This window comes from Ornithorhynchus anatinus, chromosome 18 (assembly GCF_004115215.2).
Source record: "Ornithorhynchus anatinus isolate Pmale09 chromosome 18, mOrnAna1.pri.v4, whole genome shotgun sequence".
Lineage (NCBI taxonomy): Eukaryota > Metazoa > Chordata > Mammalia > Monotremata > Ornithorhynchidae > Ornithorhynchus > Ornithorhynchus anatinus.
Window position 1 is genome coordinate 865,081 of NC_041745.1, and position 16,407 is coordinate 881,487.

The window sequence follows — 16,407 nt, forward strand, 5'->3', positions numbered from 1 at the left end:
GAACAGTGCACATGGTAAGCGCTTAACGAATACCGACGTTATTATTGTTATTATTATTGATTCCACCGCTGGATCAACCCCTTCGCTAAGCGCGGTTCTCCACCCACTCCTCTCACACATCCCCTCTCTTCACCCTCCACCACGCTCCCCTCTCCCACCCCCGTCCCTTCGCTCAGCGCCACTTCCGCCTCCCCCAAATCCGACAGACCACACGCCCCTCCCGAGAGCCCACCTCCTCCAGCCTGCCTTCCCTCTTCCTTTCCCGGTGTCCTGAGGCTTAGAAACCCGTCGGGATCTCTTGCACTCCTGTAAATATTTACGCTTCCCCTCGGCACTTCTGCGAACATGTTTGCTCAACTGTACGTTCGGTGATTTATTTCGATTATTCTTTCAGTAAATATTTTTCTGGCTGCCTTCTCCAGTAGAGTTTATTGTGGGCAGGGAGCCGGTCGCTCCTTTGTTTTGCCTTCCCCGAGCGTTTGGTTCCGGGGGAGTTCGGTGAAGGCTGTGTGGCTGAGTGGCAGCGTGCTGTGATAAGCACCTAGTGTGGCCGGTCACTGTCCCAGGCACTTGGGAGTACAATAAAAAAAGTATTTATGCCCGTATCTGTAATTTATTTATACTTGTATCTGCCTCCCCCTCTAGAGCGTAAGCTCGTTGTGGGCAGGGACTACGTCTACCAACTATATTCCTCTAAGAACCCAGCACCTAGTACAGGGCTTGGCACATAGTAGCCACTTCTAACATGCCACGGTAATAATAATAATGTTGGTATTTGTTAAGCGCTTACTATATGCAGAGCGCTGTTCTAAGGTAATCAGGTTGTCCCACCCGAGGCTCACGGTTAATCCCCATTTTACGGATGAGGTAACGGAGGCACAGAGAAGTTAAGTGACTCGCCCACGGTCACACAGCTGACAAGCGGCAGAGCGGGGATTCGAACCCATGCCTTCCGACTCCAAGGCCCGTGCTCTTTCCGCTGAGCCACGCCGCTTCTCACGCTCCTGGCGTGCGCCCTGGTCCCTTGGGAGCGACTGAGGCTGTGAACGAGCTCTTCCGTGACGGAGCAGCACGGCCTAGTGGAAAGAGGCCGGGCCTGGGAGTCGGAGGACCCGAGTTCTAATCCCGGCTCTGCCCCTTGCCTGCTGCGTGACCTCGGGCAAGTCACTTTACAACTCTGTGGCTCAGCTACCTCGTCTGTAAAATGGGGGTAAAGACTGTGAGCCCTATGTGGGACAGGGACCGCGTCCAACCCGACTTGCTTGTATCCGCCCCGACGCTTCGTACGGAGCCTGGCACGTAGCGTTTAGCAAATACCACGATTATCAGTACTTACTGAGCGCTCTCCTAAGCCCCTGGGAGAGCACAGCAGAATTAGTAGATACTTTCCCTGCCCGCAGCGAGCTTACAGTCTTGGGGAATCTCGCAGTTCTCCAAGCTAGTGGATATTTTGGAACTGCGGGCCTGGCAAAGCAAGCCGACATTTGCTCCCATTTGAATAAACTTGGTTTTTGACGGGGTTCCCTTCTTCTGTCATTTCAGCGGGCCGGGTTTAAGCCGAGGCCTACAGCCGCGCGGTTTCGCCCGTCGGCCGAAGCGGGTGAGATGCTTCCTCCGGGGAGAACTGGGGGAGGGCGCGCGTTCTGAGCCCCTCAACCCTTTATCTGCGAGAAGCACTCCGGCGTCTCCGCCGACAGTTTGCGTTCGGGAAAGGGTATCCCGTCTTCGGAAAGCCGCTCTCCGCAATCCCGTCCCCGCGAGCCTTCCAGCCCGGCGTCCTTCAGGGCAAAATCAAGGATTTTTGCCGGCGTTACACTGAGTGGAAGCTCTTCTGCCTTTGTGTGGTTTTCGGATTTATCGGCTCTCGTGAAGACCGATAGCCCACCTAGAGCGCTCACAGTCTACACACACACACACACACGTACACAATCGGGGTCTTTATTGAGCGCTTACTCTACGCAGGGCACTGTACTGAACACTTGGGAGAGTACAGCGAAACAAAGTTGGTAGACCTGTTCCCCGCTCATAAGGACCTTACGCACACGCACACGCTTTGTAATTCCTTTCGGATCTACCGCGCGGTATTCAGTTCGCAGAGGGTCAGAAGCCCAGAGGTGGGGAACTGTTACCGAAGGAACATCTCCTCGCCAAGATCGAATTCCCCTCTGATTAAGGAGCATTCTGCGGAGAAACCTAGCCCGTTCACCCCGATTCCTCTTCTGCCCCAGGGCCCGCTCCGTCCCCCGGGGCCCCGATTTCCTCTCCATCGTTTACTCGCTATCTGAGATATCGGGGGGTGGGGGGCGGCGATCGCAGCGGGTGCCCGTCCCTTTGTTCACTCCCTCCCACCGAAGAGAATTAGTGAGAATGAGGCGACTCACCCTGTCGGGGCAGCGAGGCCGGGCGTCTCGGGGTCTGGATCCGTAGGCCCGGGCCGAGGGCGTCCTCGGAGCGCGCCGCGGCGAGGGGGGCGCTTGGGTTTTTCGGTCCACAGAGCGAATCCTCCGTCCCCTGCGCCCCCCCCCCCCCCCACACCGATCTGTGCCCAGACCGGGCACGTCGACGACAGCCTCCCTGCCCCTCCCCGCCCTCCCGTCACCGCGAACCGAGAGGAAGGTGCCCTCTCTGAGAGGACCCGGCCCGTGGGCGAGGGCCTAAGAACAAGCCACTCGAACCCGCCGGCCTCGCCCGATCCCCGCTTGTTGCGTGATGCCGGGCGACCCTGGGGGGGGGGGGGGGGTCTGTCGGGGAGGGAGGGCCGGGGGGTGGGGCGCCGGGCTGCACCTGCCGACGAAACAAGGACTCCTGGGGAAGGTCTTTCTTCCATTCACAGCAGGAAGCTGGGTTTGGCCCCTGGGGGGTCTTCCCCGGGAGGAGCCACCTGGTCCCGAGACCCCCGCCGGGAGCCGGGGCCAGGCCAGGAGTTGGACGGATGGATGGGGGGACCTGTCATTCACCTGGGGGGGAGTGGGGAGGAGGACAATTGATCACCGCGATATGTGCGAAGCGCTTACTGTGTGCGAGAAACTGTACTAAGCACAGAGTTAAATATAAGGTAATCGTGCCGGACACCGGCCGTGTCCTACAAGGGGTTCGCAGCCTTTAATCCCCATCTTCCAGGGGAGGAAACCGAGGCCCAGAGAAGTGAAGTGACTTTCATTCCTTCAGTAGTATTTATTGAGCGCTTACTATGTGCAGAGCACTGGACTGAGCGCTTGGAATGGACAAAGCGGTAACAGATAGAGACGGTCCCTGCCCGCTGACGGGTTTATGGACTAATCTACGGGGAAGCGGCGTGGCTCACTGGAAAGAGCCCGGGCTTCGGAGTCCGAGGTCATGGGCTCGAACTCCGGCTCTGCCACTTGTCAGCTGTGTGACTCTGGGCGAGTCATTTCACTTCTCGGTGCCTCAGTGACCTCCTCTGTAAAATGGGGATGAAGACTGTGAGCCCCACGTGGGACAACCTGATTCCCCTGTGTCTACCCCGGCGCTTAGAACAGTGCTCGGGCACATAGTAAGCGCTTAACCAATACCAACATTATTAATGGGGGGAGACAGAGATCACAGAGCAGACAGGAGGCGGAGCTGGGATTAAAACCAAGGTCCTTCTGGGCTCTTTCCACGGGGCCACGCTGCTTCTCATCCGGAGGGAGGGGGCTTTTCGCTGAACCTGGCCGCCCAGCCGAGCGATGTGCCCCGGGAGCGCTCAGACAGTAGGTCAGAAGCCCGTAACGTCTGGGACCGGGCGTCCCCCTCCCCTCACTGGGATCCCGGGGTGGGGAGGTCCCCGAGGCTGCTGGGGTGGGGAGGAGTGGGGGGCCCGGGGTGGGACCTCGGGGAGCCGGCTGTGAGGCGGGAGGGCCTGGCGACTGCCCCGGACGTGAGGGCAGGGGGGCGGGGGCGAGGAGCACTCAGAGGAGAAGCGGCGTGACTCAGTGGAAAGATCACGGGCTTGGGAGTCAGAGGTCGTGGGTTCTAATCCCGGCTCCGCCACCTGTCAGCTGGGTGACCTCACCTAATTTCTCCGTGTCTCAGTTACCTCATCTGTAAAAGGGGGATTGCGCCTGTGAACCCCACGGGGGACCACCCGATTACCTTGTATCTACCCTCGTATCTGATAATGATAATAACGTTAGTATTTGTTCAGCGCTTGCTACGTGCAGAGCGCTGTTGTAAGCGTTGGGGTAGATACCGGGGAATGAGGTCGGCCCACGTGAGGCTCACAGTCTTCACCCCCATTTTACAGATGAGGGAACTGAGACACGGAGAAGTGAAGTGACTCGCCCGCGGTCACACAGCTGCCAAGGGGCGGAGTGGGGATTCGGACCCATGACCTCCGACTCCCAAGCCCCGGCTCTTTCCACTGAGCCACGCCGCTTCTCTACTTGGCACGTAGTCAGCGCCGAACAAATACCGTAATAATTATTATTATTATTATTATTAAGAGGAGCAGCGTGGCCTAGTGGATAGAACTCGGACCTGGGTTCATCCCCTCATTCGGTCGTATTTATTGGACGCTCACTGTGTGCAGAGCACTGCACGAAGCGCTTGGGAAATAAACAGTGACATTCCCCGCACAGCAAGCTTATATTCTAGAGGGGGGAGGACGGGCATTAATACCGATAAATAAGATTACAGATCTATACGAAGCGCTCGGGAAAGTGCGATGTAACAACATACAGTGACATTCCCCGCCCGGCAAGCTTATATTCTAGAGGGGGGAGGACGGACATTAATACAGATAAATAAGATTACAGATGTAGGCCGAGGGGGCGGGAGGAGGGGGAAAGGGCCAAGGGAGCGAGTCAGGGTGACGGAGAAGGGAGTGGGAGATGAGGAAAAGTGGGGTTTAGTCTGGGAGGGCCTCTCGGGGGAGGTGGGCCGACTTGGAAGCGGGGGAAGAGTCATCGTCCGTCAGATTTGAGGAGGGAGGGCGTTGCAGGCCAGAGCCAGGACGTGGGTGCGGGTCTCGGCAGCGAGAGAGACGAGATGGAAATACGCTATTCTAGAAGGGCCAAGCGTGTGGGCTGGGTTACTGTCCTCTCCCAAGCGGTTAGCACAGTGGTCCGCACACAGTAAGCGCCCAGTAAGCACGACTGACCGAGGGAACCCGAGGCGGCGAGAGCGGGCGGCTGGTGCGTGGTGGGGGCAGGGCCGCGGCGAGGAACAGGTGCAGAGACACCCAGGGGCCCCCGAGCCCACTGAGGCAGGGTTACATACACAACTTCCGATTCCCGGCCGGCCGCAGCCTCCCGCGCCCCTCCTCCGGTGTCCCCTGCTCCTTCCCGCCTCCCTTTGTCCCGGGGTTGCCAGCCCCCCCGGGTGGCACTCGGGCATTTAGGCGGGGATGCGAACCGAACCGTCTCGTATTACGGCTAATCGTTCCGTTCGTTCGTTCGTGAGGCGCCCGCTCTGGGCCCAGCGCCGTAGCGAGCGCCGGGGTGGATGGACTGTTATTAAGATCGGACTCGGTCCCCACCCCCGTCACGGGTAGGAGGGAGAAAAAGTACCCGAGCCCCATTTTACAGAGGAGGGAACCGAGGTGCAGAGCATGTGACCTGTCCCGGGTCACGCAGCAGGCCGGTAGTGGACGCGGGATTATTAACGATACCAGTAATGGTATCGTTAAGTCCTTACGACGTGCCAGGCGCCGTCCTAAGCACTGGGATGGATACAAGCCAATCGGGTTGGACACGGTCCCCGTCCCACGTGGGGCTCACAGTCTCAATCCCCACTTTACAGACGAGGTAACCGAGGCCCGGAGCAGTCGAGTGACTTGTCCAAGGTCACACAACAGACGCGTGGTGGAACTGGGATTAGAACCCGTGACCTTCCCCCCCCCCCCCCCCCCCCCCCAGGACCGAGGTCTTCCCGCTAGACCGCACCGCGTCTCTACCCTTTCGAACCCCCGACCGCACCGGGGATTTTTTTTGGTTTTCTCTTGGTATGTAAGCGCTTACCGTATTTCAAATCCTGTTCCCCGTCCTGGGCTAGTTACGGGTTAATCAGGTCGGACCCGGACTGTGGGATTCGCAGTGGAAGTAGGAGGGAGAAGGGGCATTTAATCCCCATTTTACGGGTGAGGAAACTGAGGCAGAGAGAAGCGAAGCGATTTCCCCATTGTCGCGCAGCGGAGAAGTGGCGCCGTCGCAGTTAGAACCCGGGTCGCTGACCTCCACTGGGCTGTGCTGCCGGTTGGTCCGCGTCCCTCCGATCCAGGTCAGCATCCTGTTCTTTTCCCCTCCCTCCTCCAAGAAGCCTTCCCTGTCTAATCCCCCCGCCATTTCCTCTTCTCCCACTCCCTTCTGCATCGCCCTGACTCGCTCCCTTCATTCCCACACCACTCATGTCCACATCTGTCATTTATTTATTTCTATTAATGCCCGTCTCCCTCGCTAAGCTCGTGGTGGGCAGGGAATGCGTCTCTTTATTGTTGTATTGTTCTCTTCCAAGCGCACACAGTAGGCACTCCATAAATATAATAACGATAATAATGTTGGTATTTATTCGTTGAGCGCTTATCACGTGCCGAGCGCTGTGTTCTAATCCCCACTCGGCCCCTTGTCAGCTGTGTGACTTGGGGCGAGTCACCTCACTTCTCTGGGCCTCGGTTCCCTCATCTGTAAAATGGGGATTAAGGCGGTCAGCCCCACCCGGGACAACCCTGTATCTGCCCCAGCGCTTAGAACGGCGCTGGGCACACAGTAAGCGCTTAACAGCTGCCGTCGTTCTCACTCCCCCGTATCTCCCCCAGTGCTCAGAACGGTGCTCTGCACGTAGTGAGCGCTTAACAAATGCCAACATTCTTCTTCTTCTTCTTCTTCGGTCGTATTTATGGAGCGCTCCCTACGTGCAGAGCACTGTACTAAGCGCTTGGAGTGGACAAAGCGGTAACCGATAGAGACAGTCCCTGCCCTTTGACGGGCTTACGGGCTAATCGGGGGAGACGGACAGACAAGAACAATAGCCGTTGTTATTATTAATGTAATTATAAATCATACTATAATATATATGTTATATATCATTATATATTATTAGGTAATAATATAATGATATTATTATTTATCGCTTCCCACCCTCCCAGCCCCACAGCCCTCACGTCCTTAGTTGTCATTTTATTTATCTGGATTGATGTCCGTCTCCCCCCTTTAATACTGTTGGTATCCGGTAAGCGCTTACTATGTGCCGGGCACCGTTCTAAGCGCTGGGGTAGATACAGGGTCATCAGATTGTCCCACGTGAGGCTCACAGTCTTCCTCCCCGTTTTCCCGACGAGGGAACCGAGGCCCGGAGGAAGCGAAACGACTTGCCCACGGTCACCCAGCTAAGTGGCAGAGCAGAGCTCTTGGCGCTGAGCCACGCTGCTGCTTCTCCCAAGCGCTCAGTACAGTGCTCTGCACCCAGCAAGAGCTCGAAGGGGCTCAGCGGCAAGAGCCCGGACTTGTCGTGGGTTCGATTCCTGGCAGCTGTGGGACCGTGGGCGGGTCACTGCCCTTCTCGGTGCCTCGGTCACCTCATCTGGAAGATGGGGATTAAGCCTCACGCGGGGCAACCTGATGACCCCGTGTCTACCCCGGCGCTTACAACGGTGCTCTGCGCATAGTAAGCGCTTAACGGATACCAACATTCTTATTAATTGATAGGATCGAGTGGGGGGGGGGGGAGGGGGCAGGGGAGGAGCCGAAAGCCCCATCCCGCCCCCGTGACATCTCCCGTTGCCTGGCAACGCCGGCGGCGTCTCCGGGCCCGGGACCGGAGCGGAGCGAGGCCGAGAGGGGCCTCGGGGAACATGGCAGAGAGGAGCCGGGCTGCGGCCCAGCCAGGTCCGTCCCCCCGGGGAGGCGGGGACAGGGGCCGGGGACCCTCGGGGTCCCTCCTGGATGGACCCGGGGCGTCCAGGGGACCCACAGGGTCGAGGGCGGGGACGGTCGGGTCAGGGAGCGGGCCTGGCCGAAGGATGGAGAGAGGCAGCCGGGGATGGGGGGCGGCCAAAGTCAGGGGCGGGGATGGGGAGGGGGAAGGGCAGAGCCCCCTTAGAGGGGGGCTTCCCGGGGGGGCGGGGGGGCGGTCGGGGATCCGAACCCGTCGAGGGACCCGGGGGCGTCGGAGAGAGGGCCCGGGGAAAGTCAGAGCCTTGTTGCGGGGGGCGAGGCGGAAAGGGGTCAGGGAAGGTCAAGGGTCAGGCCGGTTGAGGAGTGGGACTGGGGAACTGATAGTAACGATAACGACAGTGAGGATAGTTGGGGGGTTTTTAAAAGGGTATCTGTTCTAACGCTTCCTATGCGCCAAGCACCGTTCTAAGCGCCGGACAGTGGGCGTAGCGTGGGCCGAGCGCCGCTCGAAGCGCAGGGATAGATACAGGACTGGGGAATCACGCTCTTCATTCCCATTTCACAGATACCGATAATAACGTCGGCGTCCGTTAAGCGCTTACTGTGGGCAGAGCGCCGTTCGAAGCGCTGGGGTGTAGGCCCGGGGGGAATCGGGATGTCCCACGTGGGGCTCACGGTCCTCATCCCCGTTTTACAGATGAGGGGAACCGAGGCACGGAGAAGTGAAGTGACTCGACACAGCTGACGGGTGGCGGAGCCGGGATTAATAACGTCGGTATTTGTTAAGCGCTTGCTAGGTGCAGAGCACCGTTCTAAGCGCTGGGCTGCATGCAGGGTGATCAGGTTGCCCCACGCGAGGCTCACGGTCTTATTCCCCATTTTACAGATGAGGGAACTGAGGCACGGCGAAGCGAAGTGACTCGCCCACGGTCACGCAGCTGCGGAGTCGGGATTAGAACCCACGACCTCTGACTCCCGAGCCCGGGAGCTTTCCGCCGAGCCACGCTGCCAGACCGGCGGGGGGCTTCCGGGGCGCACTGAGGAAAGGGGTCAGGGAGGGTCGGGGGCGAGATCTCCGTGTCTGGGGCGTGGGAGGGAAGGGAGGTAAGAGTGGGAGGGGGCAGACGGGCTCGCCGGGCGTTCACCTGACCCAGGTGTTGTCCCTGGGCACCGTCAGCACCGTGGCCCCCGGGCTACGGGTGGCATACCGGGCCGGGGACGGGAAAGCGGGCGGCCGGACTCCGTCGCTGCCCTCCTGCGCGACCTCGCGCAGCTCATCTAACCTCTCCGGGCCTCTTTCCTCACCCGTAAAATGGGAAGAGATCCCCGCCGACCCTCCCTCTTAGACTCGTGGGGCAGGGAGGGCGTCTGATCTGATTATCTGCTATTAATAATACTAAAAAAATGCTAACGGCATCCGTTAAACGCTACGCGCCGAGCGCCATCTACCCCGGTCCTGTTCTCGGCCCGAAGCAGGTGCTTAAATCGGCATCACGTCCCCGTCGGTCGGTCGGCCGGTCGGTTGTATTTATCGAGCGCCGACTGGGCGCGGAGTACGGTGTCGAGCGCTCGGGAGAGTACGACATAACCACATTAAGGGACACGATCCCGGCCCAAACGCGTTTACAGCCTAGAGGACGGCGCGTCCCCGGGCGCAGAGCTCTCAGAGAGGAACGTTTCGCGGCCGTTGGAGCCAGGGGTCTTTTCCGAGTGAGACCCCAGGACCCTTTACTCTCCCGGGGACGGTCGAATTCCTCGGTAAAATCTGTCCCCGGCCCGCTTTGGCCGGAGGGGCTGGGGATGCGGGAGCTTGGCTTTTGAAAATAACGGCCCGTCGGTGGACGTTACCGAAGGCTAACTGTGTGCCGGGCTCCGTACCGAGAGCTGTCGAGGGCGCAGAGGGGTGAATAGACGTGGTCCCTGCCCTCAGGAGCTTCCGGTCCGCGGCGTGCGGAGCGCTGTTGTGAGGTGGGAGACACGACCCATTCCCCGCTCGCAGCCTCCCTTACCTTCCTCCCAGGCCTTGGAGCCAGAGGACCCTCACAACTTGCCTGCGGTGTGGCCTGGAGGAAGTCACTTTACCTCTCTGTGCCTCAGTTTCCTCGTCCTTGAAATGGGGACTCGGTACCCCGTTCTCCCTCCTTTAGAGACCGGGAGCCCCGTGTGGGGCAGGGACTCTCTGACCTGATTATCTCCTAACCACCCCAGCCCTCAGCGCAGCGCTCAGCCCGTAGTAAGCAGCGTGGCTCAGTGGAAGGAGCCCGGGCTTTGGAGTCAGAGGTCACGGGTTCGAATCCCGGCTCGGCCACTTGTAAAATGGGGACGAAGGCTGTGAGCCCCACGTGGGACAACCCGATTCCCCCGTGTCTACCCCAGCAGCTTAGGACGGTGCTCGGCACAGAGTAAGCGCTTTACAAATACCGACGTTATCGTTATTGTTATCATTATTTAGCAGATCCATACCGTCCAAGGGCAGGGACCGTCTCTATCCGTTACCGATTTGTCCATTCCAAGCGCTTAGTGCAGTGCTCTGCACATAGTGAGCGCTCCGTAAATACTATCGAATGAATAGTAACAACAATAACAACAACTTTGCTGTGCCTCTGCTGCTTCTCCTGTAAAATGGGGATTAAATCCCACTCGCGTCTATTAAAACGTGAGCCCCTTGTGGGCAGGGATGATGTTCAACCCCATTATCTTGTGTCTACCCCGGCGCTCAGTACAGTGCTCAGCGAGCACTTATCAAGTGCCACGATAGCAATAATACATTCTCCTGCTTTGCTTCGCTGAGCTGGGTGTCTCCAGGCTACCGCCTGGGGGTCTTGGGGTCCAGGCCCCGGGGCCCCGGGGGGGATCCGGAGGCTGCCGAGGGCCCCCTTGAGCTTCCCCACCCCTGGCCGGGTCCGCCCGCCACGGCGAGTGGCGGGCCCGCCCGGAAATCGGACGCCGCCGTCCGGCCTTGAAAGCGGGTGGTCCCAGGGCGCCACCCTGCCCCCGCCGAAGGGGAGGGAAAATGGAAGAAGACAGACGATTGATCACGTTCCCTCAGAGGGCTCTTCATCTTGCTTTTGCCTAATACAGTAAAACGTAACCTCGGCCCGTTGGAAAATGGGATTTGGAAACACTAGATAAATGGGGAAATTAAAGCTTGATTACAGAGGTGTCCTTGATTAAAGAATAATTAGGGAACCAGGTAAAGCTATTTTTACTCAATCCAAGGTTTGTATTTTTAAACCCTCTTCTGAAGTAACTGGAAATAGGGCATATTCTCACTCAGACCCTGAATCTCCGTTATATTTTTTCTCTCCTAATTTGTTCGAAAAACCGCCAGAGCAGCAAAGAGTCCAGTGAAGATGCTGGCGAAACGTCCCCGGAGAGAAGCGGCGTGGCCTAGCGGAAAGAGCACACTCCTGGGAGTCAGATGACCCGGGTTTTCGCTTACCTGTTGCGTGACCTTGGGCAAATCACTTCGTCCCTCCACGCCTCAGTTCCCTCGCCTTCAAAATGGGGATTCAAACCCCGTTCTCCCTCCTGCTGGGACTCTGAGCTCCATGTGGGACCCGATGATCTCGTATCTTCCCCCAGCGCTCAGATCACTGCTCGGCACGTACCGCGGTTCTTATCGTTATTATCTTCACAGTGTGGGCGAAGCGTGGGCGGGGGGCAGGGGGTGAGGATGGAGGCAGGAAGGCCGGGGGGGACCTTGGGGGAGTAGGGACTTTAGGGTGCGGACCGGCGATCGGAACCAGATCCGAAGGGCCGGAACTTCAGGCGTGGCCCGGCCATCCTGGGATCGGAGCTTCAGCTACAGACCGAGGATCCTAAAACCAGAGCTCGGGCACAGACCAGCGATTCTAGGATCGGCGTTTGGGTACGGACCGGTGATCCCAAGATCGGAGTCTGAGCACAGACCGGCCGTCCCGGGATCGGGGTCTGGGCGAGGGCCGGCCACGGGCACCGATATAAATAAGTAAATGACGGATGTGGACGGAAGTGCCGCGGGGCCGAGGGACGGGCGAATGAAAGGTACGGATCCGAGAGCAAGGGCGACACAGACGGGGGTGGGAGAAGAGGAAACGAGGGCTCAGTTGGGGAAGGCCTTTTGGGGGAAGTGTGCTTTCGATAAGGCTTCGAAGGTGTGGGGTGTCCTTGTCAGATGCGAAGAGTTTCTGTTTCACGTGGAAGAGGCTTCCTCGGAAGTCTAATTCGAGAGCTTCGTTGTCAAATGCTCCTTAAGATAAAGACGGGAGCCCTAAATAGCCAGCTAAGATGGCTACTGGCCCCCCAGGGACATCAACTGCATTTTTCAAAATCCTATCCGTTAACTGCTTACCACGTGCCGGGCACGGCTCTCGGCCCTGGGTTAGACGAGGCAATCGGGTTGGACGCGGTCCACATCCCACGTGGGGCTCGGGGATCCCCGGGGATCCCCGAGGGATCTCAGGGATCGGTAAAATCCCCGTTTTACCGATGCGGAGGCCGAGGCCCAGAGAGGTGAAGTGATCCGTCCAAGGTCCCAGAGCCGGACGAGTAGAAGGACTGGGATTAGAATCCAGGTCCTTCTGACTCCCGGGGCTCTTTCCACCACGCTGTGCTGTCTCTTCTGATCATCATCCCCGCCATCGTCGGGAAGACGTGCAGGGCATCTGCAGGGCCGGACGCTGGCCTAAGCCCCCAGGACGGTAAACTCGACACCCTGGAAAAATAATCACAGCTGAAGTAGTTAAGGGCTTGCACCGCGCTGAGCACTGCACTCGACGCCGAGATACATCCGGGGTAACCGGGTCGGACACGGTCCCCGTCCCAGTGGGGCTCCCAGGCTGAGATGGAGAGAGAACAAGTGTTGGATCCCCATTTTACAGAGGAGAAAACTGAGGCCCAGAGAAGCGAAATGACTAGGCGAGGCCGGGAGTGTGTCTGTTACATTGTTACGTTGTACTCGCTTAAGCGCTTAGTGCAGTGGTCTACACCCAGCGGGCGCTCAATAAATACGACTGACTGGCAGAGAAGCAGCGTGGCACGGTGGAAAGAGCACCGGCTTGGGCGTCAGAGGTCATGGGTTCGAATCCCGGCTCGGCCGCTTCTCAGCTGTGTGACTGTGGGCGAGTCACTTCACTTCTCTGTGCCTCGGTCACCTCATCTGTAAAAGGGGGATTAACCGGGAGCCTCACGTGGGACCACCCGATGACCCTGTATCTCCCCCGGCGCTTAGAACAGTGCTCTGCACATAGTAAGCGCTTAACAGATGCCAACATTAAAATACGATCGACCGACACTTGGCAGGCAAGGAAATTGGAGAAATAGTGTGGCTAGGGGAAAGAGCACCGCTCTGGGAGGGCTCTCGTTAATCCTGGCTCCGCCACTTGTCTTAAGAGAAGCAGCGCGGTCCAGGGGGAAGAGGCCGGGCTGGGGAGTCAGAGGTCATGGGTTCGAATCCCGGCTCCGCCACGTGTCAGCTGTGTGACTGTGGGCAGGTCACTTCACTTCTCTGTGCCTCAGTTCCCTCATCTGTAAAATGGGGATTGAGACTGTGCGCCTCACGTGGGACAACGCTGCATCTCCCCCGGCGCTTAGCACAGTTCTCTGCGCATAGTAAGCGCTTAACAAATACCAACATTATTATTATTACTGTGTGACCTTGGGCAAGGCACTTCTCTGTGCCTCAGTCACCACGTCGGTAAAATGGGCTTTAAAACTGGGAGTCCCGTGTGGGACGGGGACCGTTGCCGGCCTGAATGACTTGTATCCACCCAGCGCTTAGTACGGTGCCTGGCACATAGCAAGCGCTCAACAGATATCGTAGGAATCGTGATCACCGAAAGAGCTGCGGAGCTGGGATTAGAACACGGGTCCTCTGACTCCCAGGTGCGGGCTCTTTCCTCCGGGCCGGTGTGCTTTAACGTGACGGAAACTAGATTTTTGCTAATTCCAATCATTTCGCCCGAGTCACCGCGCTTGCAATCTGTACGTATTTCGTGCCGGCCTGGAACGTGATCTCCCATCCGAGAGAATAGTTAACGGAGCGACTGTTCTCCCTCCTACTTAAGACCACGAGCCCCCACGTGGGACAGGGACTGTGTCCGACCTAATTAACCTACGCCCACCCCCGCGCCGAGAACAGCGTTCGACACATAGTCCGCGCTTAACGGATGCTATAAGGCGACCGCCCCGTCACGTGGAATCGCACGGCCGCTGCCGGGTGCGGATCCCTCCCGAAGGAGGGCGGCCGGGGGGGGGGGGGCCGGCCGGGGTCAGGGGTCACGGACGCCTTCCTCTTCCCCCCCCCCCCGGCCCCCCACCTCCCCGGCCCTTGTGGGTCTGAGCCCAGTCGAATTGCGTTTCCGACTCCCGGTCGGTTTCTCGGCCTTTGTCGAGGCGTCTAAAAATAATCCGCGGAGGTGGCGGATGGAAGGAGGAAGGGAGCGGGCGGAGCGAGCTGCAGCGGCGGACCCGATCTTCTGGGAGCGGGCCTACTGGGACGCGACCCTCCTTCCTGGAGATGGCGGAGGGCGCGCGCTCGTGTGTGTGCTCCCTCGGTGGCTGGGGGGGGGGGGGGGCGGTCCCTGGGGTCTCCCGTCATCGAGCCTCGGCCCGGGGATTTCGGGCTCGGGACCCCCTCCCGCGGAGGAGCGGCCAACGGCGCCAGCGAATCTGCCCCCGCCTCGCCACGTGAGCCCTTCGGCATCCCCCGTTTTTATGCCCGCCCCCTCTCTGGAGGGCCACGGCACCCCGCTTTTTTATGGCATTCCTAAAGCGCTTACGATGTACCAGGCGCTGTTCTGACCGCCGGGGTAGGTACGAGATGATCAGCTCGGACACGGTCCAGTCCTAATCCCTATTTATCAGACGAGGGAACTGAGGCCCGCGAGACGAAGCGCCTCGCCCGAGCTCGCGCGGCAGACAAGTGGCGGGATTAGAACCCAGGTCCTCTTGACTCCAGCCCGTCGCCGACGTGCCGGTCTGCCGGTAAATATTCCCCTCGGTAGAGAGGAAGCCGCTTGCGGGCGGGGAGCACGTCGCTCCTCCGCGTTATATCCTCCGGCAATCCGCCGGCCCTCTCGGAGGAGGCGTCTTCGGGAGAGAAAGCCCACAGCCGGGGCCTCGTGCCCCGTCCGTCGGCGGCGGAGCCGGTTTCGGCGTCGAAGCCCCTCACGTTCCCCCAGCCCGCTCCCGGCCGTCTCGGCGGCGGGGCGACTGATCGGAGGGAAACGAGGTCTCATCATCGCGTTATTTGATCGGGGGCCTGCCGCAGCCAGAGACGGGCTCTCTCCGATCCCCCCGCCGTGTGATGCTCGTTTTTATCGGTCGCCGTTTGGACTGCGTCCAACCTGATTAATCCGTATCGACCCCGGTGCTTTGCTCGGCGCTTGACGCGTAGTGAGCACTCTACAAACCCCAGCCTCGCTCCTCGGCGCGTCACGGCCGCCGTCCCCGCTCCAACGGCCTCGTGCCCAGACAACGGGGGGCGGCGACCCGCCGGGGCTGGGAATCGCCACTCCGTTTTCCCGCTGTGCGCTTGGAGGGAGCGGGCCCGGCCTTGCCGAGCTGAAGTCGTCTGCATTCGCGCCCTCAAGGAGCTTCCGGTCCCTTCTGTGCGGGGACGCCGTGCCGAGCGTCCGGTCCGCCCGAGGGAGCGGGCCCGGGGAGCCGAGGGGCTTCTATTCTAGCGGCGGGTGCTGGATGTTAACGTAGATGAAGAGACAACGGGAGAGCTGTGGGGCCGCGGGTGAGGTGGAGTGGCCGGTGCCCCTGGGCTTCCGCTGAACGAGGACACCTGAGAAATCACCTCTCCGTTCCCAGGCAGGGCCGCGGGATACGGAGGAATAGTCACCGGGAACGTGAGCAGATTCGCCGCCCTTCCCTCCGGCTGGTCCGGGCCCCCCAGGAGGGGACAGCTTGTCTTCGACGCCTCCTTCGAGAGCGGTGAGTCCCGCGATCGATCGGTCCCGTCTGTGGAGTGCCTGCCGCCGGTGCGGAGCGCTGCGCTAAGCGCTCGGGAGAGGGGCGACCGGACGGAGTTGGTGGACGCGTTTCCTGCCCGCGAGGAGCTGACGGTGTAAGCTAATAATAACAACGTTGGTATTTGTTAAGCGCTTACTATGTGCCGAGCACCGTTCTAAGCGCCGGGGTAGACCCAGGGGAATCAGGTCGTCCCACGTGGGGCTCGCGGTCTTCATCCCCATTTTACAGATGAGGGAACTGAGGCACGGAGAGGTTAAGCGACTCGCCCACAGTCACACAGCCGACAAGTGGCAGAGCTGGGATTCGAACCCACGAGCCCGGACTCCAAAGCCCGGGCTCTTTCCGCTGCGCCACGCTGCTTCTCAAGCTCTATAAGCTCTATCCTAGTGCTCTGTCTACTAGGCCGTAATAATGATAATCATAGTGATGGTGATGGTATCTAAGTGCTTACTATGTGCCAGGCACTGTACTAAGCGCCGGGGTGGATGGAAGCTAATCGAGTTGGCCACAGTCCCTGTCCCATGTGGGGCTCACGGTCTCGGTCCCCGTTTTACAGACGGGGTAACTGAGGCCCAGAGAAGTAAAGCGATATGCCCAAGGTCACCCAGCAGAC

At 59.5% G+C, this 16,407-nt stretch overlaps 1 protein-coding gene across 1 annotated transcript in view; it reads left to right on the top strand.

Annotated features, from left to right (window-relative positions):
• The first annotated feature begins 7,736 nt into the window (after positions 1 to 7,736).
• BEND5 (BEN domain containing 5) overlaps positions 7,737 to 16,407 on the top strand; it is a 113,740-nt gene continuing 105,069 nt past the window's right edge. The window contains exons 1-2 of the mRNA XM_029046571.2: positions 7,737 to 7,823; positions 15,633 to 15,755. Of these exons, the coding sequence (XP_028902404.1) occupies positions 7,790 to 7,823; positions 15,633 to 15,755 (157 nt within the window). The 5' untranslated portion in view covers positions 7,737 to 7,789. The remainder of the gene's footprint in view (positions 7,824 to 15,632; positions 15,756 to 16,407) is intronic.